The 25,178-nt window shown below is 63.1% G+C and overlaps 4 protein-coding genes across 28 annotated transcripts; 3 read left to right on the top strand and 1 right to left on the bottom strand.

Annotated features, from left to right (window-relative positions):
- The first annotated feature begins 122 nt into the window (after positions 1–122).
- On the top strand, positions 123–12,782 carry PIDD1 (p53-induced death domain protein 1). 14 transcript variants are annotated; one of them, XM_063670652.1, is made up of 17 exons: positions 227–315; positions 2,640–2,694; positions 7,132–7,501; positions 8,007–8,420; positions 8,704–8,913; positions 8,998–9,052; positions 9,199–9,400; positions 9,522–9,647; positions 10,239–10,418; positions 10,498–10,645; positions 10,743–10,878; positions 10,952–11,102; positions 11,198–11,321; positions 11,516–11,634; positions 11,723–11,836; positions 11,953–12,152; positions 12,402–12,782. In XM_063670652.1, the coding sequence occupies exons 3-17, from the start codon at positions 7,207–7,209 to the stop codon at positions 12,658–12,660; spliced, it is 2,733 nt and encodes a 910-aa protein (XP_063526722.1). In that variant the 5' UTR covers positions 227–315; positions 2,640–2,694; positions 7,132–7,206; the 3' UTR covers positions 12,661–12,782. The 14 variants fall into 14 exon arrangements, with proteins under 14 accessions (XP_054294966.1, XP_063526721.1, XP_054294964.1 ...); XM_063670651.1 differs by lacking the exon at positions 2,640–2,694 and having other exon boundaries at positions 165–315; XM_054438988.2 differs by having other exon boundaries at positions 229–315; positions 2,640–2,736; positions 9,522–10,418.
- Positions 12,783–12,910: 128 nt separating this feature from the next.
- Positions 12,911–21,531, top strand: SLC25A22 (solute carrier family 25 member 22). 12 transcript variants are annotated; one of them, XM_063670653.1, is made up of 12 exons: positions 13,680–13,754; positions 14,716–14,859; positions 15,294–15,362; positions 16,812–16,994; positions 17,080–17,205; positions 17,468–17,523; positions 18,364–18,454; positions 19,028–19,146; positions 19,289–19,463; positions 19,558–19,712; positions 19,799–19,874; positions 19,948–21,531. In XM_063670653.1, the coding sequence occupies exons 4-12, from the start codon at positions 16,975–16,977 to the stop codon at positions 20,099–20,101; spliced, it is 972 nt and encodes a 323-aa protein (XP_063526723.1). In that variant the 5' UTR covers positions 13,680–13,754; positions 14,716–14,859; positions 15,294–15,362; positions 16,812–16,974; the 3' UTR covers positions 20,102–21,531. The 12 variants fall into 12 exon arrangements, with proteins under 12 accessions (XP_054294975.1, XP_063526723.1, XP_063526728.1 ...); XM_054438997.2 differs by lacking the exon at positions 13,680–13,754 and adding an exon at positions 14,096–14,359; XM_063670658.1 differs by lacking the exon at positions 15,294–15,362 and having other exon boundaries at positions 13,692–13,754.
- On the bottom strand, positions 13,695–14,345 carry PANO1 (proapoptotic nucleolar protein 1). The gene has a single exon (XM_054439005.1). The coding sequence runs from the start codon at positions 14,343–14,345 to the stop codon at positions 13,695–13,697; it is 651 nt and encodes a 216-aa protein (XP_054294980.1).
- Positions 21,532–21,870: 339 nt separating the features above from the next.
- On the top strand, positions 21,871–24,920 carry CEND1 (cell cycle exit and neuronal differentiation 1). The gene is made up of 2 exons (XM_054438986.2): positions 21,871–21,967; positions 23,348–24,920. Exon 2 carries the CDS (start codon positions 23,430–23,432, stop codon positions 23,886–23,888), a length of 459 nt encoding a protein of 152 aa, XP_054294961.1. The 5' UTR covers positions 21,871–21,967; positions 23,348–23,429; the 3' UTR covers positions 23,889–24,920.
- The last annotated feature ends 258 nt before the right edge of the window (positions 24,921–25,178 follow it).

Below are 25,178 nucleotides of genomic sequence, written 5' to 3'. Positions count from 1 at the left end.
CCCCCGAAACTCGTGGGGGCGATGGACGAAGCGAGTCCAACGGGACATCTGCCTTCGGTACCTAGCGCCCCCAGCATGCCACGCGGCGCCGGCAGCTCCCAACATGCGGCGCGGCCGCCACGCCCGGGACTCAACCTTTGCCAGCGAACTGCAAGTCCCATGGTGCACCGCTGCCGGAAGTGGCCTGCGCCGCGGGCCTACGCGAAACGGCACGTGGGCCCGGGCAGAGGCTGCTGGCGGTAGGTTCGCCCTGACGCCTTGGTGGTTCCCTGGCCGCGGCGACCGGTGGTCCCATGTCCAGCCCGGCTCAGTGAGGTGAGCCAGCCGCCTCGGACTTAGCGACTGCGGCCCTACCTGGGAGGCCGCCTCCGCACTGCGGTGTTAGGGCGTCCTGCCAGAGGACGAGCGCGAGCCTTGGAGGGCAGGACAATGACGTGAGGCAGCGTCGCCCGCTCACCCCAGGAAGGAATGAGGTCCGAGTGGTCAGCCCCTGCGCTGGCCGCTTTGGCCCAGAACTGACCTTGGTGTCCATGTGGACATCAGCACATCAGGGACCCTGCTACATTCTCGGGTCCTGGGAGGGAACAGGGTTGGCCCTGCCTCCGAAGGACTTGAGTTCGTGTGCGAGGACGCAGGAGGTGAATAAGGAGGCGATCCGAAGGACAGGGACAGAGGGAGAATTGGTCTGGGCAGCCTGAGAAAGGTTGAGCTGAGAGATGAGAAGGAGCCAACCCTGCCAATATCCGGGGCGAGCACCAGGAACAGGGTCAGATGCAGATATCTAAGGTGTTAGCAGGCAGCGCCAGCTCCCGTTGGGCTCTAACCACAGTGCAAACCCTGGGGTGTGTGTACGTCAAGCACTGGAACTCGACTTCACAGTCGCCTTCTGTGGCTTCGTTCTCATTACCCCCATTTTATAGATGAGGCAGTTGGGTACAGAAAGGTTTTCTTGCTCAGGGTCACACATCTGGGGTAAAGGCGGGAAACCATCCTGGGAACAATGGGACTTTTCTTATTTTGTAATTTTTGAGACTGGGCCCCATTCTGTCGCCCAGCCTGGAGTGCAGTGGCTCGATCACAGCTCGCTGCAGCCTCAACTTCCTGGGCTCAGGTGATCCTCCCACCTCAGCCTCCTAGGGGAGACCACAGGCGTGTGCCACCACACCCGGCTAAAACTTTTTGGTAGAGACAGCGTTGTCCAACATGGGCTCAAGCGATCCTCCCACCTGGGCCTCCCAAAGTGCTGGGATTACAGGTGTGAGCCACCATGCCTGGCCAGGATTATTGTTTCATTCAATGTTTTAAGCAAGTCCCTTCACATTGGTGTGCAACCATCACCACCATCTATCCCAACTTTTTTTTATTTATTTTCATTTTTTGAGATGGAGTCTTGCTCTGTCGCCCAGGCTGGAGTGCAGTGGCGCTATCTCTACTCACTGCAAGCTCCGCCTCCCGGGTTCACACCGTTCTCCTGCCTCAGCCTCCCGAGTAGCTGGGACTACAGGCACCCGCCACCACGCCCAGCTAATTTTTTGTATTTTAGAGATGCGGTTTCACCGTGTTAGCCAGGATGGTCTCGTCTCAATCTTCTGACCTCGTGATCTGCCCGCCTCGGCCTCCCAAAGTGCTGGGATTACAGGCGTGAGCCACCGCGCCCAGCCCCAACTTTTTTTTTCTTTTTTTTTGAAGAGTCTCACTGTTCCCCAGGTTGGAGTGCACTGGTGCAATCTTGGCTTATTGCAACCTCTGCCTCCTGGGTTCAAGCGATTCTCCTGCCTCAGTCTCCTGAGTAGCTGGGATTACAGACACCCACCACCACGCCCGGCTAATTTTTGTATTTTGAGTACAGACGGGGTTTCACCATGTTGGCCAGGCTGGTCTCAAACTCCTGACTTCAAGTGATCTTCCCACTTGGGCCTACCAAAGTGCTGGGATTACAGGCACAAGCCACTGTGCCCAGCCCCATCTCACTTTTTTTTTATTATCCCAAACAAACTCTGTACCCATTAAAGTCCCTATTCCCTGCTCCCCCACCCTTGATAAACACATTCTGCTTTCTGTTCCTATGATTTTGACAACTGTTAGCACCCCGTAAGACTGAAATAATACAGTATTTTGCCCTTTGTGTCTGGCTTTTTTCATTCAGTGTATTTTCAAATTTCAAGTACCTACCTAAAAGGAAGATGCTAAGACAAATTTAATATAAATACAGAGTAGTTTATGTGGGCCACGCTTGAGGATTGCATCCTGGGAACATAGATTCAAGTTGCTCTGAATTTACACTTGGATGAGCAGCAGTTATAAGTGGATTTTATTTATTTTTAATTTATTTTTTGAGACAGAGTCTTGCTCTGTCGCCCAGGCTGGAGTGCAGTGGCACTATCTCGGCTCACTGCAAGCTCTGCCTCCCGGGTTCACGCCATTCTCCTGCCTCAGCCTCCCGAGTAGCTGGGACTACAGGCGCCCGCCACCACGCCCGGCTGAGTTTTGTATTTTTAGTGGAGATGGGGTTTCACCGTGTTAGCCAGGATAGTCTCGATCTCCTGACCTCGTGATCCGCCCGCCTCGGCCTCCCAAAGTGCTGGGATTACAGGCATGAACCACCGTGCCCGGCCTTAATTTTTTTTTTTTAATTTTAGAGACAGGATCTTGCCATGTCATCCAGGCCTCTCTCCAAGTCCTGACTGACCTCAGGTGATCCACCCACCTTGGCCTCCCAAAGTGCTGGAATTACAGGTGTGTGTCACTTTGCCTGGCCTGTTTTTTAATCTTTTGTAGAGATGGGGCCTTGCTATGTTGCTCAGGCTGGTCTCAAACTTCTGGTCTCAAGCAATCCTCCTGCCTTGGTGTCCCAAAGTGGCAGGATTACTGTTGTGAGCCACTGCACCCAACCTACAAGTGGATTTTTTTTTTGAGACAGAGTCTCACTCTGTAGCCCAGGTTGGAGTGCAGTGGCGCCATCTCGGCTCACTGCAACCTCTGCCTCCGGGGTTCACACCATTCTCCTGCCTCAGCCTCCCGAGTAGCTGGGACTACAGGCACCCGCCACCGCGCCCGTCTAATTTTTTGCATTTTTAGTAGAGATGGGGTTTCGCCATGTTAGCCAGGATGGTCTCAATCTCCTGACCTTGTGATCCACCCGCCTCGGCCTCCCAAAGTGCTGGGATTACAGGTGTGAGCCACCACGCCCAGACTACAAGTGGATTTTTAAAGGCAAAAAAGGGGGACAGGGAGCAAACTGATAGAAAGTTTATCAGGAATTCTCATTGGTTTACAGAAATGACTGATTAGTGATTGGCTGTACATTATTAAGCTATAAGGTGTGGGTTATAGTGCCTAGTCTGGCATTATTAGGTTAATTTATAGCTACTTCTGGCAATACCAAGCAGTTTCAAGAGACAAAGTGGACAGGGTGTGATTGTGGTCTCATTCTAATGTCTCTCTTGGCTGGATAGTTGAAAAGGAACCATATTCCCCAGCTAAACGTTTTTTTTTCACAAGGTTCATCCATTTTGTAGCATGTATCACTATTTCACGTCTTTTTTTTTTTTTTTTTTTTGAGCTGGAGTCCTGCTCTGTCACCCAGGCTGGAGTGTAGTGGCGCAATTTCGGCTCACTGCAACCTCTGACTCCTGGGTTCACGCCATTCTCCTGCCTCAGCCTCCCGAGTAGCTGGGATTACAGGTGCCCCCGACCACGCCCGGCCAGTTTTTTTGTACTTTTAGTAGAGACGGGGTTTTGCCATGTTGGCCAGGATGGTCTCCTGACCTCAGGTGATCCGCCTGCCTTGGTCTCCCAAAGTGCTGGGATTACAGGTGTGAGCCACTGTGCCCGGAGGGGTCTCCCAAAGTGCTGGGATTGCAGGTGTGAGCCACTGTGCCCGGACGGGTCTCCCAAAGTGCTGGGATTACAGGTGTGAGCCACCGTGCCCGGACGGGGGGGTCTCCCAAAGTGCTGAGATTACAGGTGTGAGCCACTGTGCCCGGACAGGTCTTTTTTTTCTTTAAATGCGGTCTTGCTATGTTGCCCAGGCTGGAGTGCACTGGCTATTCAGAGGAGCTGTGCTATCACCACATGCTATATATTGCCTTGTAGTCCTGGGCTCAAGCCTGCCTGCTTCAGCCTCCTGAGTAGCTGGGAATACAAGCATGCACCACCATGCCCAACTTCATTCGTTTTTCAGGCTGAATAATATTTCTGTGGTTGCTTTTTATTTTATTTATTTATTTGTTTATTTTTCGTTTTATTTTTTTTTTCAGATGGAGTCTCGCTCTGTCGTGCAGTGGCACTATCTTGGCTCACTGCAAGCTCCGCCTCCCGGGTTCACGCCATTCTCCTGCCTCAGCCTCCCTAGTAGCTGGGAGTACAGGTGTACAGTATTAGCCAGCACGCCCAGCTAATTTTTTGCATTTTTAGTAGAGAAGGGCTTTCACTGTGTTAGCCAGGGTGGTCTCGATCTCCTGACCTCATGATCCACCCGCCTCGGCCTCCCAAAGTGCTGGAATTACACATGTGAGCCACCGCGCCCAGCCTGCTTTTTTTTTTTTTTTTTTGAGAGGGAGTCTCACTCTGTCACCCAAGCTGGAGTGCAGTGCTGAGATCTCAGCTCACTGCAACCTCCGCCTCCCGTGTTCAAGCCATTCTCGTGCCTCAGCCTCCCGAGTAGCTGGGCTTACAGGCGCCTGCCACCATACCTGGGTAATTTTTGTATTTTTAGTAGACACAGGGTTTCACCATATTGGCCAGGCTGGGCTTGAACTCCTGACCTCAAGTGATGCGCCAATCTCAGCCTCACAAAATGTTGGGATTACTGGCATAAGCCACAGCATCAGGCCTGTGGTTGGTTTTTAAAAAGATCCCTTGGCTGGGTGCGGTGGCTCAAACCTGTAATCCCAGCACTTTGGGAGGCTGAGGCGGGTGGATCACGAGGTCAGGAGTTCGAGACCATCCTAGCTAACACGGTGAAACCCCGTCTCTACTAAAAATACAAAAAAACTAGCTGGGCGTGGTGGTGGGCGCCTGTAGTCCCAGCTACTCGGGAGGCTGAGGCAGGAGAATGGCGTGAACCCAGGAGGTGGAGCTTGCAGTGAGCCGAGATAGCGCCACTGCACTCCAGCCTCTGGGACAGAGCCAGACTCCTCAAAAAAAAAAAAAAAAAAAGACCCCTCCAGGCCCTACGTGGAAGGGGCTGGGGAGAATGGAAGCAGGGAGGCCTGGAAGAGACCTGCCCATCCCAGAGGGAGGGATGGTGTAGCTGGGAAGTGGAAGGAAGAAGGAGCCGCTGATATGACCTGAGCAAAGAAGCAGGCACAGCTGGTGGTGTCTGTTCCCTCCCCAAGCACCTGCTCTCCTGGGCGAGGAAGCTGGTGAATGAAGCACAGGCCCGCTCGGGGGTATCATGATGGTGGGGAAGGCGGATAGGGCAGATTTCAGGTTCTTGGCTTTGACCCTCACCAGCTACAGGGCCTCGGGCAATATCAGATTTTTTTTTTTCCGACGGAGTCTTGCTCTGTCGCCCAGGCTGGAGTGCAGTGGCACCATCTTGGCTCACTACAACCTCCGCCTCCCGGGTTCACGCCATTCTTCTGCCTCAGCCTCCTGAGTAGCTGGGACTACAGGCGCGCATCACCACGCCCGGCTAATTTTTGTATTTTTAGTAGAGACGGGGTTTCACCATGTTGGCCAGGCTGGTGTCAAACTCCTGACCTCGTGATCCACCCGCCTCGGCCTCCCAAAGTGCTGGGATTACAGGCGTCAGCCACCGCGCCCACTCAGTATCTTATCTCTTAAAGCCGCCTTCTCTCCTGCGCGATTGAAGGAGACAGCGCCAGGAGGCTCACTGCTTCTGGCCCAAAGTGATGACTCGAAAGGAAGGGTCTCTGCTGGCCCAGAGAGGAGGTCCTGGCAGGCTTCCCGGAGGAGGCCGTTGGGGCTGGTTTGGGAAGGGCACTGCAATTGTTCCGGCTTGCAGCAGGGGTGGGTGCGGGGCAGCGGCAAGAGTACCCCCGTCACCCCGGCCTGGGAACGCACCTGGGGCCGGGTTTGCCTCGGAGCGGCCCGGGGCCCCGAGAACCTCGGAAAGGGCGTGTTTCGTGGCCTTCCGGGCGGGGGAAGATGTACGGCTCCGACCCTGCGGACTAACAGGAAGCCGAGCGCAGCTGCGCGGGCGGCTTGGCAGATGGACGGGTCGCGTCCGCGTCTCCGGGGCTGCGACAGGCGGAGGGAAGGCGGGTCGAGGAGGAGCCGGGAGACCTCCCCAGTGGACCCCAGCCCGGCGCAGGGGGCGAGTTCCGACGGGGCGGGGCCCAAGGGGCGGGGTCTGCGGTCCCCGCCCACCCAGAAACCCGCCGGCGGGATCCCAGGCGCCGAGCGCCCACTGAGCAGCCCCCGTTTGCGCGCCGCCTGGAGCGCAGGTACGCGCCGGCCCGGGCGGACGGAGGGGGCGGCGGGTGGACGTTTGCTTTTGGGAGGCTGGGGGCCGTTCCCATCCCCGACGCCCGGGTGATCCCGAGCCTGCCTCGGGGCTGGGGCCCGCCCCCGACACCGTCTGAGCCGTCATGCGCGGCGCACCACCCTCTCCAGTGGACCGAACTGGAAAGGGCGGGAGAGCTTTCCTTCGGGGCTCACGAATTGCGGTCCCGGCCCCAGGACCCCGAAGCTGCCCAATGGCTCACGCCCCAGGCCCTTACCCTTACACCGCCTTCCCTGACTTTCGGGTCGCAGTCACCCCCGCGGTAGAGGAGGGTCACGGCCCTCCTGGTAAAACGGATGTAAATAGAAGGGGGACTCATGTCCAGGACTGGGGGACAGCCCCGATGACCTCGCAGCTCCACGGCTCCATTGGCCAGATTTCCAGGACCAGGACTGAAGCCTCACTCCCCCGGCTTTGCTGCTCATAGTGAGGTCTCCCTGCCTGGTGCTCCTGCGAGCCATGGCGGTCCCATTCCCCAACCCTCTTTCCAGTGGTGACCCAGGCCTCTGGGGTTCAGGGTGACCACAAGGTCTCCCCCACTCTGCAGTCCAGGTCCAGATGGCCTGGCTCTAGAGCTCCCCACTCCAGCCAGAGTCCCTGTTTCCCCAAAGAGAAGGGCCCACCCCGGCTCCCGCTCACTCCTCCTCCTGCCTCTGCAGCTTCCCCGGGCCCTGTCTGGACAGGCCTGCCTGCGTGCTGGGACATGTCTGGCCTCCAAGGACCGTCGGTGGGCGATGGCTGCAACGGTGGAGGGGCCAGAGCTGGAGGCAGCTGCTGCCGCAGGAGATGCTTCGGAGGATTCGGATGCAGGGTCCAGGGCGCTGCCTTTCCTGGGCAGCAACCGGCTGAGCTTGGACCTGTACCCCAGGGGCTGCCAGCAGCTGCTGCACCTGTGTGTCCAGCAGCCTCTTCAGCTGCTGCAGGTGGAATTCTTGCGTCTGAGCACTCACGAGGACCCTCAGCTGCTGGAGGCCACCCTGGCCCAGCTGCCTCAGAGCCTGTCCTGCCTCCGCTCCCTGGTCCTCAAAGGTGAGTTCCACCTGTTCTGGGCCCTGTCTGCATCTCTCACTCTGCCCTGCCTCTGCTGCATGTCCTCAAAGGCAAACCCGGGTCCCAGCCCCAGCTCCAGGCCGCCCCTTCCGGCTCCCCAGGTGTGAACTGTTCTGCTCTTGGTCCTGTCCAGCCCCATCGCCATCCTCGGCAATCACCACCCCCAGTGTGGGGCTGGCTGGGCCCTGGCTCCTGGACCCTGACGCTGCCCAGTGGGGGTCTCTCCAGACCACAGTGCAGATGTTGTTCCTGGGGAAGGTTGTGGGTGATGGTTGTCAGCTGAGATGAGCCGGTGGTCTCCACCCCTGTCTCCTTCCATCTGCAGGCACCTCTCCAGTGTTTCTGTCTGTCTGTCCCTGTCTGGCTGGGGTGGGGGTGGGGTGGGAGGTCTGTGCCTCTTGAGCAGCTGTTTCTCTGGCTGGCAGGGTCGATCTGGACCTCGGACCCTGGCTCTGAGGGCCACATCCGCCTCCCCCCTTCCCAGGAGGGCAACGCCGGGACACACTGGGTGCCTGTCTCCGGGGTGCCCTGACCAACCTGCCTGCTGGTCTGAGTGGCCTGGCCCATCTGGCCCACCTGGACCTGAGCTTCAACAGCCTGGAGACACTGCCGGCCTGTGTCCTGCGGATGCGAGGTCTGGGTGCACTCTTGCTGTCTCACAACTGCCTCTCTGAGCTGCCTGAGGCTCTGGGGGCCATCCCCGCCCTCACTTTCCTCGCGGTGACACACAACCGCCTGCAGACGCTGCCCCCAGCACTGGGGGCCCTATCCACCCTGCAGCGCCTCGATCTTTCTCAGAACCTGCTGGACACGCTACCTCCTGAGATTGGAGGCCTGGGCAGCCTCCTGGAGCTCAACCTAGCCTCCAACCGGCTGCAGAGCCTCCCGGCCTCTCTAGGTGAGTAGCCCCTGCACCCCTGGCACACTGGCCCCACGGGAGGGCCCCTGAAGCCTGCCTGTCTTCTGCAGGGGCCTCTGCACCCACAGGCTTGGTCCACAGCTGCCTCTTGGTTGTCCCTCCACCTCCCTGGCCTTTGAGACTCCCTCAGCGGCTTTGTCGGAGTTCTCTGAGCCCAGCTGTGGAGGAGAGTCTGAAACAGCTGCTCTGGGAGGCGGCAGCAGGAGTGTCCCAGCGCCGCAGGCCGGGCTGGTGCCGAGCCTAAGCCAGCACCTGCCCGCAGCGGGACTTCGGTCCTTGCGGCTCCTTGTCCTGCACAGCAACCTCCTGGCCTCTGTGCCAGCTGGCCTGGCCCGCCTCCCGTTCCTCACCCGGCTTGACCTGAGGGACAATCAGCTCCGGGACCTGCCCCCTGAGCTGCTAGACGCCCCCTTCGTGCGCCTGCAGGGGAACCCCCTGGGCGAGGCCTCGCCAGGCGCCCCGAGTTCACCAGGTAGGCTTGGTGCTAGAAGGGGCAGGCCTGGGATAGGACGTGAGTCTCCTCACTGTCCTGAGCACATGTCTGTCCCCTCCACAGTGGCAGCCCTCATTCCAGAAATGCCCAGACTGTTCCTGACCTCAGATTTGGACAGGTATGGGGTGGGTTGAGGGGGCTGGAGAGGAGTCTGTCTGCCTGTCACCCCGGCCCCTCCGACACCTTCTCCAGAGTTCCTGGGTCCAGGCCCCGACACGTAGGCCCTTCTGGGTCTAACCCGTTGCTCCCTCCTTCCTCACTCAGCTTTCCTGTGACCCCTCGAGGCTGCTCAGTGACCCTGGCCTGTGGCGTCCGCCTGCAGTTCCCAGCGGGAGCCACTGCCACCCCCATCACCATCCGCTATCGGCTGCTGCTGCCAGAGCCAGGCCTCGTCCCCCTGGGTCCTCATGATGCCCTGCTCAGCCATGTGCTAGAGCTGCAGCCCCACGGTGTGGCCTTCCAGCAGGCACGGCCAGGGCGTGGCGGGGGCAGTGTGCGGGCCCGGGTGTGGCGGGTGGCAGTGTGCGGGCCTAGGCCTGGCTCCAGCCCTCACTGGCTCCAGCAGTCACACTGTCCTTGCCTGGCAGGATGTGGGGCTGTGGCTGCTCTTCACCCCACCGCGGGCCCGGCGCTGCCGTGAAGTGGTGGTCAGGACCCGGAATGACAACAGCTGGGGTGACCTGGAGACCTACCTGGAGGAAGAGGCACCCCAGGTGAGGGCCACCCAGGCCTGCCACTGGCGAGTGGAGAGCCGCTGCCCTGAGCTGTACACCCCTGCCCAGAGCCTCGCCCTGGCACCTTCCACCCCGCCCCGTCCCTCCTGGATCCTGCTCCCCTGTGTCCCTGGCACCTTCCACCCACCCCGTCCCTCCTGGATCCTGCTCCCCTGTGTCCCTGGCACCTTCCACCCACCCCGTCCCTCCTGGATCCTGCTCCCCTGTGTCCCTGGCACCTTCCACCCACCCCGTCCCTCCTGGATCCTGCTCCCCTGTGTCCCTGGCACCTTCCACCCGCCCCATCTCTCCTGGATCCTGCTCCCTGTGTCCCTGGCATCTTCCACCCGCCCCGTCTCTCCTGGATTCTGCTTCCTGTGTCCCTGGCATCTTCCACCCACCCCGTCTCTCCTGGATCCTGCTCCCTGTGTCCCTGGCATCTTCCACCCTGCCCTGTCCCTCTTGGATCCTGCTCCCTGTGTCCCTGGCACCTTCCACCTGCCCCGTCCCTCCTGGATCCTGCTCCCCTGTGTCCCTGGCTGGCTGTGCCCTGACCCAGGCTCCTCTGACCTCCCCGCTCCCCCGTCCCAGCGGCTCTGGGCTCACTGCCAGGCGCCCCACTTCTCCTGGTTCCTTGTGGTTTCCCGCCCTGTGTCCAATGCCTGCCTGGTGCCACCAGAGGGGACACTGCTGTGCTCCTCGGGTCATCCTGGGGTCAAAGTCATCTTCCCCCCTGGGGCCACTGAGGAGCCTCGTCGAGTCTCCATGCAGGTATGGCCAGGACAGCACTGAGGGTGGCAGGCAGCGCCTCACCCCACAGGCAGGTGCTCAGGGGGCCTGTCTGCCCCAGGTGGTGCGCATGGCTGGCCGAGAGCTGCAGGCCCTCCTGGGAGAACCAGAGGCTGCAGTGAGCCCCCTGCTGTGCCTCTCACAGAACGGTCCCCCCAGCTTCCTCCGACCGGTCACCGTGCAGCTGCCTCTGCCCTCCGGCATCACAGGTGAGAGGCAGCCACGGGGCATACCTGGACCTGTGGCCATAGGGTGGAGGGGGTCTCCGGCCACGAGGCCTCAGCCTGCTGCCCCTCCCATCCCCAGGCCTCAGTCTGGACCGCTCCCGCCTGCACCTGTTGTACTGGGCCCCTCCTGCAGCCACCTGGGATGACATCACAGCTCAGGTGGGCCTGGAGCTCACCCACCTGTATGCACGCTTCCAGGTCACACACTTCTCCTGGTCAGTGCCCCCCAGCTTTCTCAGCTCCCCTCCCCCCAGTCTGTACAGCCCTCCTCACCCCCAGTCCTCCCAGGTACTGGCTCTGGTACACCACCAAGAACTGCGTGGGAGGCCTGGCTCGGAAGGCCTGGGAGCGGCTGCGGCTGCACCGTGTGAACCTCATCGCTCTGCAGCGGCGCCGGGACCCTGAGCAGGTCCTGCTGCAGTGCCTGCCCCGAAACAAGGTGGGGGCACGGACCGGAGGGCAGCAGGATGGCGACCAGAGGGCTGGGGTGGGGTGCGGAGCTTTGGGTCCGGAGCTGCATGGGCTTCCCTGCAGGTGGACGCCACCCTTCGGCGGCTGCTGGAGCGGTACCGGGGCCCTGAGCCCTCTGACACGGTGGAGATGTTCGAGGGCGAAGAGTTCTTTGCGGCCTTTGAGCGCGGCATCGACGTGGATGCTGGTAGGGATGCTGGTGGATGCTCCCTGTCCTGGAGAGGGAGCCTTACCGTCCTCCTCGCGTTCTCCTTGCTCAGCCCACCCTTTCCCCCTAGACCGCCCTGACTGAGTGGATGCTGGTAGGCCCTCCCCGTCCTGGAGAGGGAGCCTTACCGTCCTCCCCGCGTCCTCCTTGCTCAGCCCACCCTTGCCCCCTAGACCGCCCTGACTGTGTGGAGGGCAGAATCTGCTTTGTCTTCTACTCGCACCTGAAGAATGTGAAGGAGGTATACGTGACTACCGCCCTGGACCGGGAGGCTCAGGCTGTGCGGGGCCAGGTGGGCGAGGGGAGTGGGTGAGGGGAGAGGACCCCCAGGCCGCTTGGGCAGAGGACCGAACTCTGAACCCCATTCGATACCCCTTCAGGTGTCCTTCTACCGTGGTGCAGTGCCCGTACAGGTGCCCGAGGAGGCTGAGGCTGCCCGGCAGAGGAAGGGCGCGGACGCCCTGTGGATGGCCACTCTGCCCATCAAGCTGCCGGTGGGACTGAGGGACAGCAGAGGGGCGGGGCAGGACCGAGGCCCAGGGGTGACCAGGGTGACGTGGTGGAGTTGGGGGTGGAGCCCAGGGCTTACTGCATTTTTTCCTTCCAACAGAGACTTCGGGGGTCCGAGGGGCCACGGCGGGGGGCTGGCCTCTCCTTGGCACCCTTGAACCTGGGAGATGCTGAGACCGGCTTTCTGACGCAGAGCAACCTGCTGAGTGTGGCTGGGCGCCTGGGTCCGGACTGGCCAGCCGTGGCCCTGCACCTGGGCGTGTCCTACCGCGAGCTGCAGCGCATCCGGCACGAGTTCCGGTGAGGCTCCCACTGCCCGCTGGCTGCCAGCCCCAGGGCTGAGCCCTGGCTGCCTGGAGGGCCCACCTGATGCTGACAGAAGTTTCTTCCGGGGGAGGTGGGGGAAGGGCAAACACCAGGCTGGAAAGGAAAGGTCTGGCCACAGCTGGCCCAAGGAGCTGGGAACTCCCCCACACTCTGAGGCAGGGTGTGGTGGGGGGTCCTGGGCAGGTGGACAGGACCCCTCTGTCGCCCATCCTCTGCCTGCAGGGATGATCTGGATGGGCAGATCCGCCACATGCTCTTCTCCTGGGCTGAGCGCCAGGCTGGGCAGCCGGGGGCTGTGGGGCTCCTGGTGCAGGCCCTGGAGCAGAGTGACCGGCAGGACGTGGCTGAAGAGGTGCGCGCAGTCTTGGAGCTTGGCCGCCGCAAGTACCAGGACGGCATCCAACGCACGGGCTTGGCCCCCAAGGACTCCGCTCTGCCTGGCTCCTCAGCTCCACAGCCCCCAGAGCCTGCCCAGGCCTAGGCTCCACAGACTTTAGGCTGGCCCAGATATTCCCCAGTGGATGGACAGAGCCCCCACCTTCAAGTCTCTCCAGTGTATGGGGACAGGTCCCTGTGAGCAACAAAACTGCACTGTTTCTTTGACCTCAGAGCTTGAGTTATTTGTTGGATGGAGAAGCCGTTGGAGGGCAGAGGGTGGTAGGGTAATTAGAGGCCTGGCCCCTGCGGGGAGGGAGCCCTGTGTGCACAGGTGCCCCACATCCTGGTCCTGTCCTCTCCCACTGTTCCTGGGGCCTCCTGTGGGTCCTCATCTTCCTGGGAGGGAGGAGCTGTGCTACAAAGTAATCCACGTGGGCTACCTTTTTTTTTTTGAGATGGAATTTCTGTCACCCAGGCTGGAGTGCAGTGGCATGATATCAGCTCACTGCAACCTCCGCCTCCCAGGTTCAAGCGATTCTGCATCAGCCTCTCAAGTAGCTGGGACTAAGGTACTTGCCACCACTTCGGCTAATTTTTGTATGTTTAGTAGACGGGGTTTCACCATGTTGGCCAGGCTGGTCTCGAACTCCTGACCTCAAGTGATCCGCCTGCCTCGGCCTCCCAAAGTGCTGGGATTGCAGGCATGAGCCACTGCGCCCAGCCCCATGTCGGGTGCTTTGGATACAAAATCGCTGTTCGGCAGGTGGGGTTGTGCCTCCACTTCTCCATTGCGCCGGCTCAGCCGTTCCACGGAGCACCTGTGTCTGCCCTGGAGGCCACGCCTCCCCCAGGGCACCCTCATCCACCGGCGCTCTGCCACCTGCCCGCGCCCCGCGGGTCCTTGTGCCTGCAGGGGCCTGAGGCCCGGAAACCAAGAAAGGGCCTTGGGGAGGCGCGGCCCGGCCTCTGCGCGCAGAACTGCCACCCTGCCCGGGGGAACCCGCGGCCAGGGGGCGGGTGGGCGCGTGGCTGTGGCCTGGCCGGGCGCAGTAGCCTCGGCGGCCAGTAGGGGGAGCCGGAGCCCGGAGAAGGCCGAGGGCGGAGCGCGCGCGGCGCCGAGCGGACGCGCCTCCCCGCCTAGGTGCTGGCCGAGCGCGGGGCGGGGAGGCGAGCGCGGCGGCGGCGGCGGCGAGCGTGGTGAGTGTCTGCCCGGCGGCTCCCTTCTGTTGCACCCATCCGAGCGCGGCCGGGCTGCGGGGGCGAGAGGTGCCTCGGCGGCCGAGGGAGGTGACAGCTGCCCGAACAACGTGGCCTGGCGGGCGGGAGGGGGGGTCCTGGACCAGCGGATGCTCCGATCCGCGGCTGCCCTGGCGTGAGACGCCGTGCTCGGCCCCGACGGTTCCGGGCGCGCTCCCCGCACACACGTGTCCCCGAGGGTGGGTGTCTGGGGCCCGGGCCCAAGGAAGAGAGGCCGACCCGTGTGGGACGCACACGTGGGAGTTCACCGGACATCTGTGGACACGTGCGTGGCCGGAGTCGCGGTGGCCAGGCGGAGGACGGAGCGGTCGGCTGAGCCCCAGCAGTAGGGCAGGGGCCTGAGCCGGCCTCCGAGCGCAGAGAGCGGCCCCCAACCCGCTTCTCCTTTGTCCTCTGGCCGAGGCATCGCGCAGTCGGAGACCCCTTCCGGGACCCTCCAGCCAGCAGGATAGAAAGCACCGCCCCAAGAGGACGGGGACAGCGGGAGATTGAATGGGGAGCCGCCGGCCAGACTCGGAGCCTCACCCCCATTGCCTTTCTTGGGGGTAGGAGGAGCCTGGTGGCTTCTTGGGTGGAGGATTTTACCCCTGCAGATTCGGAAGCAGCGGTATCTTCCTGTGGGGTGGTCTCTGCTCTCCTGCTGTCTGTCTGGCTTGCCTGTGGCCTCAGTTTACCTGACTATGAAGGGGGGACAGTGACGGCTCACAGCCCGGGTCCCGGCTGGGGCTGCAGGGTTTCTATAGCAACATCAGTGCAGTGGGAGGGCCCTGGCCAGCTGTCTCATAAGCCAGGGGTGGGAACTGCCGAGTGAGGACAGAGAAAGGCGGGGTTGGCGTTCAGAGGGAACCCCTGCCGGTTCTTCCCCAGGCAGAGTCCCTCACTGTCATCATTCTCCACCCAGAAGCTCCTCTCCGCTGCACTGGGTGACGTGCGGGCCCAGGCCTGCCTCTCCGCCCTGGGATCTCTGGGCCTGCTTCTCTTCCTGGGACGAATGGCCGCCCCCCACCTTTGTCAGCCTGACTTCAGGATTGCCCCCATCATGCAGGTGTCCTCATCGCAGACTGGAGATAGGCTCCCAGGAGGAAGGGGGTTGCTCAGTCCCTGGAGGGCCAGGGTACACCCCTGGGAGGGACTAGAGCGGAGATGAAGGGCCCAGGGCAGCCCGGAGAGCTGTGGCCAGTCTGCACCCGAAGGGGGGGGGGCTAGGAGGGATCAGGTCAAAGTTCAGAGGTCAGCTCGTCACCACCACTGGCTGAGGCAGGGAAAGGCAGGTCTGGCGGTGAAGCCCTGAGTGGGACCGGCGGTGGGGCAGAGGGCTCTGGGCGTGCCAGCTCGTGTGCCCTCTGGACCTGCCAGGTGAGCCGGGCCTGTGGGTGGCACCAGTGGCCTCTGAGACCCAGCCAGCTCTTCCCTGTGGACAGCAGGCCTTTTTGTGTGGCCCAGCATGAGGCTTCCCTGACATGCATCTGTCCCTAACAGACACAGATCCCACCAACACGAGTGGGTGTTAGCCCATCTCTGCTCCACAGCACCGGATTCCCTGTCCAGGTACATATAGGGTACCCTGGCCCAGAGAAAGCCTCATTCTCAGAGTACCAGCCCTCAACAGATTCAGGCCAGGAAATGCTGTAGGGTTCAACCCACAGGCAGCAGACAGGAACACGTGTGTGCTGGGGGTGTGGTGGCCACGCACTGAGGTCCCTGTCGGTGGGTGGCCTCGCCGTGCCAGGTCAGCCTGAGTCAGACCCACCCCTGCTCATTCCTCCTCTCAAGGCTGCCGGAAGCCTCTGCTTGCCCAAAGTGAAAGAGAAAGTGCCCCCCCCCCAAGCCCGCCCCACCCCGCCCCACGGCCAATCCCTGCGGCCCCTCGCCTCCTCCCCCAGCAGCTTCCCCTTCTGTGTGAGTGCTGGGCTGGAGTGTGGAGGAGCCATCCAGAGTGAGTGCCTGGGGCAGAGTGAGAGCAGGACCAGCGGGCAGGTGGCGGAGTGGGGGTCGGTGGTGGATGGCCCAGCCCTGGAAAGCTGAGGTGAAGGTTACGAGTCCCTGAGGATCTGTGGGTGTGAGCCAGCCGCGTGGCCCTGGGCAACGGCGCTGCCGGTGCCCGAAACAGCTGGCCTGTGGGGGGCCCAGGGAGTGGGGGAAGGCCCCCGAAGCTGGGATTTTCTGGCCATGACCCTATGGGAGGCCCCTGAGGCTGGCTGTGGCTCCCCAGCCTTGCTGCTTAGTGGGCTCCCCAGCCTTGCTGCAGCCTTGCTGCTTACAGAGGCCGGTCCTCCCCTCCTCTGTAGTGGATGGGGGTGCCAGCCACAGGGGACCTCAGGCCAGCCATCCCCCACCCCCAAGGCTTCCAGGGGTCCCATCACTGGCTTCTGTGTGTCCATGAGTGAAACTCCTGGGAGGAGTGGAGGGGAGGAAGGTGGGCAAGGGGCTGGCTGTGGGGGGTGTGGGCATCGTGGGGAGGAGCTCTGCAGGCCCTGGGTGGAGCTGCCATGGGAGGAGAGCTATACCTGGGATAGCTGAGCCCAGGGTTGGGGGTCTTAGGGCGCCTGGGACCCCAGCCCCTAGCTCGAAGGGGGCAGGTGCCAGCTGCTTTTCTCTCTGTGCTGAAGGATGTGGGGGATGGTCACCACAGCTGTCCAGGTCGAGGTGCTCCGGTAGGCACCCTGGCCCCGGCCCCTGGCACTGCCCCCAGAGGTGCCTGGCCCTTTAAAAGCCGGAGCTGGCCGGGGTGCACGTGAGCCCGAGCGTGAGCGCGCGTGTGAGGCTGGCTGGGAAGACGCTGGCGGTGGGGAGGGGGGGATTGAAAGGAAGCCAGGTGGTCCCAGGGGTGAGCATGGGACTGGGTGGCAGGTGCCTCCCGCGGCTGCACCCTCAGAACGCAGCAACGGCTCCAGTCTGGGGTGGTGGGTGAGGGGCTGCGTGTGAGAGGGAGCCTGGGGGAGGATTACTCTTCGGGTGGCCCCACCCTCACTCATTCCCATCCCCTCATCCTTCCAGGACAGAAGTGGCGGTTGCTGACGCCTGGAAATTCCCCTGAAGGTGGAGCACCACCCAACCCCCCTGGGTCCCACCCTCCCTCAAGGCCTCCTCCACCTCCACCTCCACCCCGCCTGGCCTGGCGTCCACCTCTTTGGCTCCTACCTGGGTGCGATCGAGTTAAATGGCTGATAAGCAGATCAGGTCAGACTCCAGTCCTGGCTGCATGCCTCACCCCCACCCTGACCCATGGTCAAGGAAGCCTGTCCTGACACCCCTGTCCACACAGCCTGCCAGCCAAGCTCATCAATGGCGGCATCGCCGGGCTGATCGGGGTCACCTGCGTGTTCCCCATCGACCTGGCCAAGACCAGGCTGCAGAACCAGCAGAACGGCCAGCGCATGTACACGAGCATGTGAGTGTGCCGGGCGGTCGCGGGGAGTGGGCCCAGCATGTGGCAGCACGAGAGGTGGGGGCTCTGCTCCTGTGCCCCCAACTCTGTTTGACAGAAGGGAAACGGGAGGCAGGCGGGCCTAGGGGAGATCCCACGTGGGTCAGGACTGGGGTTGGGGCTGGGCTGAGGACTTGGCCTCTTCTATCAGCCCTAGACAGTCCAGGGACCCCGGCCTCCGGCCGGCCCCAGCTGGCCCTGGCTCACCCTGTCCCCTTGGCCACAGGTCCGACTGCCTCATCAAGACCATCCGCTCCGAGGGCTACTTCGGCATGTACCGGGGTGAGGTTTAGCTCGGCTCGGCTCGAGATGGGCAGGCCTGGGTAGCGCCCGCGAGTCGTGGCAGGGAGCGGTGGGGGAGGCACGGCAGGGCGGCCAGCCTGGGCCTGGTGTGTGAGCGTGGACGTGTCTGTGGGGGCTGTGCCTGTGCAGGGGGGACTGGATCTCTGGTGAGTGGCAGTTCTCAGCCCTCCCGTGGCAGCTCCCCACCCCCACTTAGTGCCTGGTGCGTGGGATGCCACGGTACATCTGTCTCCTCTCTGGTGGCCGCAGCTGCCTCTGCCTTCTGGGACAGGCTGGACCCCGTCTGTGGTTGGGGATGGGAGGGAGTAGGGGGCATTACCGCAAAGCAGCTTAGGACACAATCCGGAGCCTAGATTGGGCAGAAGCTCTGCAGCCCTGAGCCCTCGGCACTGAGATGGGGGCTCTCCACAGCCTCCCCCAAGCTCTGGCCCACTCCAGACCACACGCTCCTGTGACCTCTGGCCCCAGCCCCCTGCCAGCACAAGCACCATCTGTCCTCCAGGAAGGGAGGGGTATCCTAGGGAGGCCTCAGGGGCTCCGGGGCGATCCTCATGCCCTAAGCAGCAAGATGCTGCCCAGAATCAGAGACAGATGAAGTTGCAGTGGGCATGGCAGAGCCTGAACCTGAGGTGCTGCCCCATCCCTGCCTGGCCCTGCCCTACCTGGCACACACCAGGCCCAAATGTGGGTGAGAGAACAGGAGATGGTGGCCAGGGGTGACTGGGACAGGGTTTTGCCAGCCAGGAGGCAAGTCCTGGCCAAGCGCCTCCCTACTCAGGCCACCGAGCATGTCCCCCCAGCTGACCCCCTGCCCCACAGGAGCTGCTGTGAACTTGACCCTCGTCACCCCCGAGAAGGCCATCAAGCTGGCAGCCAACGACTTCTTCCGACATCAGCTCTCTAAGGACGGGTGAGGGTCCTGCCTGGCAGACACTTGAGGGTCTTTGGCTTCAGATAAAGGATGGGTCCACCCTGCCAGCTGGGTCCCACCTGGGGGCTCTGCCTGTCTTCAGCCCCTTGCTTGGGGCTTCTTTGACCTTGTGGGGCGCCCTCCCTCCTTTCCCCTGACCAGGGGAGCAAAGCAGATGTCAAATCAGTGGGGCTCTGGCTCGGCAGCCCTTGGCCCCCAGCTGCTGCTTGCTGCCCTTAAGCCAGGGCTTGAGGGCACTGACCAGCTCCCCCATCACTGGAGGGGGACTGCAAGGGCAGCCCCTTTTTGGGGCACTTGACCCCCAATTTCCCATTTTCCTTTGTCAGAGACAGCCCCACTGCCCTCCCCAGGCCCCTGCCTGTGGGGCCGTCTGTCCATCGGGCTCCTCCCTGCCTGCTGCTGCAGTGGTGGAAGCTGGGGGCTGTACCCCCACAGGCCTGCGTCTGCCTCCACGGCTCCCACCATCCTCTGCGCCCAGGCACGGTGGGCAGCCCCAAGGGTGGCAGGTAGACCTGTCTCTTCCCACTCACTGCGGCCCCGCCCCTACCACAGGCAGAAGCTGACCCTGCTTAAAGAGATGCTGGCGGGCTGTGGGGCTGGCACCTGCCAGGTGATTGTGACCACACCCATGGAGATGCTGAAGATCCAGCTGCAGGATGCAGGGCGCATTGGTGAGGGCGGGGGGAGGGAGGGGAGAGGGCAGAGGTGCAGGAAGGGGTGAGGGCGAGGGGAGGGTGGGGATGCAGGGAGGGCCAGAGCGTGTCCCCTGCCCAGTTCGCACAGAAGAAGAGACAGCAGCCTCTTTGTCCCCAGCCGCCCAGAGGAAGATCCTGGCTGCCCAGGGCCAGCTCTCGGCCCAGGGGGGTGCCCAGCCCTCAGTGGAGGCTCCAGCTGCCCCTCGGCCCACGGCCATCCAGCTGACCCGCGACCTGCTGCGGAGCCGCGGCATTGCCGGTCTCTACAAGGGACTCGGGGCCACGCTGCTCAGGTAGGAGGTACAGGGCGGGTGGGGGGAGGGAGGGGGGAGGCCGGCCTGCCCACCCCACCACCTCCTGTCCCCACGGCCACCTCCCTCCCCACAGGGATGTCCCCTTCTCTGTGGTGTACTTCCCGCTCTTTGCCAACCTGAACCAGCTGGGCCGCCCGGCGTCCGAGGAGAAGTCACCTTTCTACGTGTCCTTCCTGGCCGGCTGTGTGGCTGGGAGTGCCGCCGCTGTGGCCGTCAACCCCTGTGACGGTCAGTGCATGGGATGGCGCCCGGCTGGGGATGGGGCGGGACTGAGCTCTTGGCCAGGCTCACACTGACCCGAGTGCCCCTTGCAGTGGTGAAGACGCGGCTCCAGTCACTTCAGCGAGGCGTCAATGAGGACACCTACTCTGGGATCCTGGACTGTGCCAGGTGGGGAGGTCCCACGGCGGGTGGGGCCTGGGGGCCTGCATACCCGGCTGACCCTCTTGTCCTTCCTCTGCAGGAAGATCCTGCGGCACGAGGGCCCCTCGGCCTTCCTGAAGGGCGCCTACTGCCGCGCGCTGGTTATCGCGCCCCTTTTCGGCATCGCACAGGTGGTCTACTTCCTGGGCATTGCAGAGTCCCTGCTGGGGCTGCTGCAGGACCCCCAGGCCTGAGCCCAGCGCCCGCTCCACCCCAGCCAGCCGGGCAGGGCCGGTGTGGGGCTGGAGCCAGGCAGCTAGCCCAGGACGGAGCAAGGGAAGACCCCTCCCCAGCCCTCCCGTCGGCAGGGGCAGCAGGGGGCGGGGTGCAGGGTCCACATAGGTGGTGCACACGCAGCCCCCTGGGGTGCTGCCTGCACCGTTGGGATCAATGTCTTATTTATGTAGAAAATGCAGAAATCTTTACATTCCTCAAACTAGCCCCTGCCCCAATCCTGCCCTGGCCTGAACACCCCCAGGGACAGAGCTGGTCTCTGGGCTGGGGGCCCCCCGGGCCTGGGCCGGGCAGGCTGGACCATACCCCCAGTCCACCGGCTCCAGTCTCCACAGCCGTCCTGGTCCACACAGGGACCCTGCACAAACCTATTTATTGAATTTGCTGGGCCCAAGCGGCTCTCCAGCCCTTCCGTCCTTCCCCAGCCGCTCTTGTCGCCTTGGCAGGACTTGACTCTGCCTCCCTGGCCAGCCTTGCAAGAGGACTGGGGTCTCCTGCCCTCTCTGTTGAGCCAGGAATCCCAAGTGAGGGGTTGCCCTGGGGTCTGACTCTCAGGGCAAGCCCACCACCCACTGTGGGACTTTCTGGTGGGCTCCTCAGCTCTCACCCCAGGCTGGGGCCCAGATTGTGAGGTCTGTGTGCGTGTGTGTGTGTGCATGCGTGTGTGTGTTGTGGGGATCTGGCCTGGCCCTTGGGGATGGGGCTGCCGGGGACTGCCCCCCTTCCCGCCGTGGCCAGGCGCTCTGTGTGCTGTGTGTGCCCCAGGCTCTGTTGACCCCGTCCGGGAACTTACTTACCCAGCCTGGCCTCTCCTGAGTCCTCCACCCTGGCCTGCGATTGGCCAGGGAGGAGGGCGGGCATTGGGACCAGTGTGGAACCTGAGGGTGCCTGCCCAGCTCTGGAGGGAGGGCCAGGAGCTGCCGCCCCCTCCAAGTCCTCTCAGGGCCCACCCTCCTTTTTCGGCCTCTGCATAAGGCCCCTGGGTACACTGCAGAAGGCCCGTCCTTCCCGGGCATAAGGCCCTTGACCACACTTCAGAAGCCCTATCCCCCTGCCTCCGGGCCCATCCCTGCTGTGAGCCGAAGCTCTCCCTGCCCCGCCCTGGCCATGTGATCGTGTTGGTGACAGACCCTGATGTGCTGGTGCTGTGTCCCCAAAACCGGGGCCCTCCACAGAGGCCCCTTCCCAGCGACACTACCTGGGGCTCAGGCCTGGACCCCCCCCCCCCAATTCACGGTTGCTCCTGGGAGCTGCCCCTCCCGTCACATCAGAACCTTGGAAGCTGCTGCTGCTGCTTACAGAATTATATTTTTTTCTTTTGAAGAGTTTTAAGAAGTTGTAACTTTTTGTGTCTTGTCATGTCAGAGGATAAATAAATATTCTAAGTAGATGCTGCTGTCTGTCTGGGCGTGTGTTTGGGGGCGGGGGAGGGCAGTCCCCTCTTCCCATAACCGGCTCCCTTCAGACTGCAGGGCTAGGCCTGCACACCCACCCACCGACCCCTCACCCACCGACCAAGGGGCACCCTGGCCTAGAGGGGATGCTGAGCAGGACCCGCCTGCCTCCTGCCTCTGGCAGTCCCAGATGGGTTGGGACCCCGCAGTTGCTCTCCTGGACCCTAAGCTTCTACCCCCCGCATCTAGGGCGGAGCTGGGGACCCTAAGCTTCTACCCCCGCATCTAGGGCGGAGCCCCGTCGCCCCGCCCCCTCCCCGCCCTCCTGCGCCGGGAGCAGTGCATTGTGGGAAACTCCCGAGCTCTGCTCCGCGTTCGCAGCCGCCGTCGTCCCGCGGAGGAGCGCGCAGCCCGGGGGAGGCCGGAGGACGCGTAAGGCGGGGGACTCCCGGCGGGCGGGGCGGGCGCGGGGTCCTGCGGGGCGAGGTCCTGCGGGGCGAGGAGGCGGCTCTGGGCCTTGAAGGTCACTGGGTTTGCGCGCGGGCCCCCCAGTTCTCCAGGGCGCCGCTGATCCCGGGAGAGGGAGGCGGCGGCCGGGATGTAAGTGCCACAAATAGCGAGATTGGGGGGGCAGACCACCTGCTCTTTGCAAACTTGATGTCCAGCAGCTGAGGCCCCCCAGAACTGCGGGGGTGAAGGGGCGGCTGGGCTTCCCTGGGAGGTCGGCAGCAGCTGGGCCTCTCCTGGAGACGCCCTCATCACGCTGTGACCTTCGGGTGACCTTCAGTGTGGTCAGTGCACCTGGCGGGGGGTGGGGAACGCGCCTCCCTTTCTCTGCAGGTCTGGGGGGCATTTCTCATCCTTCCCTAGGAGAGGCAGACAGGCGGCCTCTGAGGCTTTGGGGCAAGACCCACTCAGGTTCAGGGCGGCTGGGCCCCCAGGGCCCTTCCCACCTCTGCCTCGGTCATTGAGAATCTGGGCACCGCCTTTCCCACAGCCCAGAACCCTGTCGTCCATCCTGACCCGCGGGACAAGTGCAGCATGTGCCCACCCTTTTTAATGCCAGGAACCCTCTGCCCACAGAGACAGCACAGCCTTGGGCTCGGCAAGGACTCCCTGCCCCGGGGCTGGAGGCAGGCATGGCCCATGCTGAGGAGGGAGCCCCAGAGGCTGGGGAGGGGCAGACGGCCCTTGGAAGCACAGCCCCACCTGCCTTGCTGGAGAGACACCCCAGTTTTCTCAAGTCTGGGTTCTTGTGGGCCCACCCACCCTGATGGCTGCCTGAGATCCCAACTCCTGCCCCTCCCCGCCCCCCTCCACCAGGACCCTGGCCGGGTCGCAGCCTCCGTGCCTTAGTGTCCATCTCTGCAAAGCAGGAATGCTCTCCTGAGGAGGGGATGCAGTCAGCTCTCCCATTGGGGCTCCGATCACCTCCCCTCCTTGGAGGAGAGAATGCTCTTCCTTCCAGTTCTCTTGGCCTGATCCTTACTTCCCCACCAAGAGCCTCCTGCCCCCGGCTGGTGGGAGGATGTGGCATTTGCATGGGCCATTTTATGGAGCACAGTGGGGTCCCCTAGCTCCTCCCACCTGTGCGTGGCCCTTGCCTCTGCGGCTGGAGGGACCCCTTGAGGAGTGGCCATGGACAGATGGAGTCCAGGCTGTGAAAGAGAAGTGTCAGAGGCCCACGGGAGGCCCCTGAGCTGGGGCTCCAGGGAGTCCAGAGAACTGGGCAGGGGCTGCCTGGCGACCAGGTGGTCGGGGCAGCACGGGGGGACTGGACCCACGCGCAGCCTCCCTTGTGTCTCCCTCCAGGCCCATAGAATGCCCAGGGGTGACGAACTGTCCTGAGCCCCTCTGGTGCAGCCACCTGCCTGTCCCATACGCCCCACCCACCATGGAGTCCAGAGGGAAGTCGGCCAGCAGCCCCAAGCCTGACACCAAGGTGCCCCAGGCCACCACCGAGGCCAAGGTACCCCCGGCAGCCGATGGGAAAGCCCCCTTGACCAAGTCCTCGAAGAAGGAGGCCCCGGCCGAGAAGCAGCAGCCGCCTGCAGCCCCCACCACGGCACCTGCCAAGAAGACCCCGGCCAAGGCTGACCCTGCCCTTCTCAACAACCACAGCAACCTGAAGCCGGCCCCCACGGCCCCCACGGTCCCCAGCAGTCCCGATGCAACCCCGGAGCCCAAGGGTCCTGGGGACGGGGCGGAGGAGGACAAGGCTGCCAGTGGGGGGCCTGGGGGCCGAGGTCCCTGGTCCTGTGAGAACTTCAACCCCCTGCTGGTAGCTGGGGGTGTGGCCGTGGCAGCCATAGCCCTGATTCTCGGTGTGGCCTTCCTGGCCCGGAAAAAATAATATTTGGGGGCCACGGAGCCACTTCCTGTGCAGACCTGAGGAAGCCAGTGCATGCAGAGTTCACCCTTACCTACGCGTACACACGCACATTCATTACACACCTACATATGCCCCCAACACGCGCACAGTGAAGAGGACGCCCGAGCCCACCCCTGCTGACCCAGGACTTCCCCAGCCTCCAGGGCAGAAAGAGCCCAGGCTCCGGGGTCCACAGCACGGGATGTGGGGAGAGGGCACAGCTGGGAAACAGCAAGAAAGGAATGGACCCTGTGTGTGGCCCCCCACCCCCGGCGACTGGGTGATCCTGGGCCCCCAGGGCTGGTCTCTGAGTGCAGGTGGGGGTGCCGGGATGGGTTGGGCCTGGGCACGGCCCTCGTGGGGACATTAAAGGGCGCGGTGGTTCCACTCGCCCCATTTCTGCTCTTTGCGTACCCCCTGGGGTCTGCCTGTGCTCTCTGTGTACCCCCGGGGGTCTGCCTGGGCCGATGCAGTGGGACGGACCTGGGGTGAGCAGTCACCTCAGCAGAGCCTCAGTGCCACCTCCCCACACCACCCAAGCCTAGCTGGGTGGGAAGATGGAGCCCTGAAGCCTGCGTGTGGAGGGGGTGCTGCCCAAGGGCCGCCTTCCCCAGCTTGTGCTCCAGGGGAGCCCCGACGCCAGCGGGGAGGCAGGGATGTCGAGGGCCCCTCACAGCTGTGCCCGCCCTGCCCCGCTAGACTGCCCCTCCAGCTTGCACCCGGCACCACCTGAGTCTAACCAGCGTATAATGCAATAACAGGTAGAGTAGAACTGCTTTTGGCAGCGACCGTCACACACTGTCCTCAGCCCACCGCACCTGGGGAGGCCCCTTGTGCAGCCCCTCCTTAGCGCATCCTGTCCTAGCGTGGCCCTTGGCGTGCAGCAGCAGGCGAACTCCCAGAAGGTGGTGGTGGGCACTGTGAGAACGTGGCCTGCCCTCACTGGCCAGCGGCCACAGGAACCCCGGGCCTGAGTGGAGGCTGAGTCTGAAATAAACTCTGTCGTCTAAAGGCTGCACTTGCATCCTCATCTGCATGTGGCTGGGAGACGCGGGGGCGCATGTGTCACGCCCACACCCCAGGCTTTCCAGGGAGGGATGCTGCATCCAGGACGCTCTGACGGGACCCCCTGTCACTCCTATGCCCTTATCCCGGGGGCCTCAGCCTGGATCCCCACCCAGGCCCTGCCCCATCCTCCCCCCTGACCTTCCTGTGGGTCCTGACCCAAGATGGACACCCAGGGGCTGCAGGACCAGGGAGCAGTGAGGACAT

The sequence above is a fragment of the Pongo pygmaeus genome, chromosome 9 (assembly GCF_028885625.2).
Source record: "Pongo pygmaeus isolate AG05252 chromosome 9, NHGRI_mPonPyg2-v2.0_pri, whole genome shotgun sequence".
Taxonomy (NCBI): Eukaryota; Metazoa; Chordata; class Mammalia; order Primates; family Hominidae; genus Pongo; species Pongo pygmaeus.
The sequence above is the reverse complement of the archived record's forward strand: the minus strand, read 5'-3'. Positions and strand labels throughout refer to the sequence as shown.

What these genes read in the sequence shown, in the direction of transcription:
- PIDD1 (XM_054438991.2), top strand. Translation starts at nt 7,207, where the DNA reads ATGGCTGCAACGGTGGAGGGGCCAGAGCTGGAGGCAGCTGCTGCCGCA. An exon ending in CTCGTCGAGTCTCCATGCAG is followed by an intron (nt 10,419 to 10,497) that starts GTATGGCCAGGA and finishes TGTCTGCCCCAG; the next exon opens with GTGGTGCGCATGGCTGGCCG. An exon ending in CGCATCCGGCACGAGTTCCG is followed by an intron (nt 12,153 to 12,401) that starts GTGAGGCTCCCA and finishes CTCTGCCTGCAG; the next exon opens with GGATGATCTGGATGGGCAGA.
- PANO1 (XM_054439005.1), bottom strand. Translation starts at nt 14,345, where the DNA reads ATGGGGGTGAGGCTCCGAGTCTGGCCGGCGGCTCCCCATTCAATCTCC.
- SLC25A22 (XM_054439000.2), top strand. Translation starts at nt 16,975, where the DNA reads ATGGCTGATAAGCAGATCAG. An exon ending in ATGGCTGATAAGCAGATCAG is followed by an intron (nt 16,995 to 17,079) that starts GTCAGACTCCAG and finishes CTGTCCACACAG; the next exon opens with CCTGCCAGCCAAGCTCATCA. An exon ending in CTACTTCGGCATGTACCGGG is followed by an intron (nt 17,524 to 18,363) that starts GTGAGGTTTAGC and finishes CCTGCCCCACAG; the next exon opens with GAGCTGCTGTGAACTTGACC.
- CEND1 (XM_054438986.2), top strand. Translation starts at nt 23,430, where the DNA reads ATGGAGTCCAGAGGGAAGTCGGCCAGCAGCCCCAAGCCTGACACCAAG.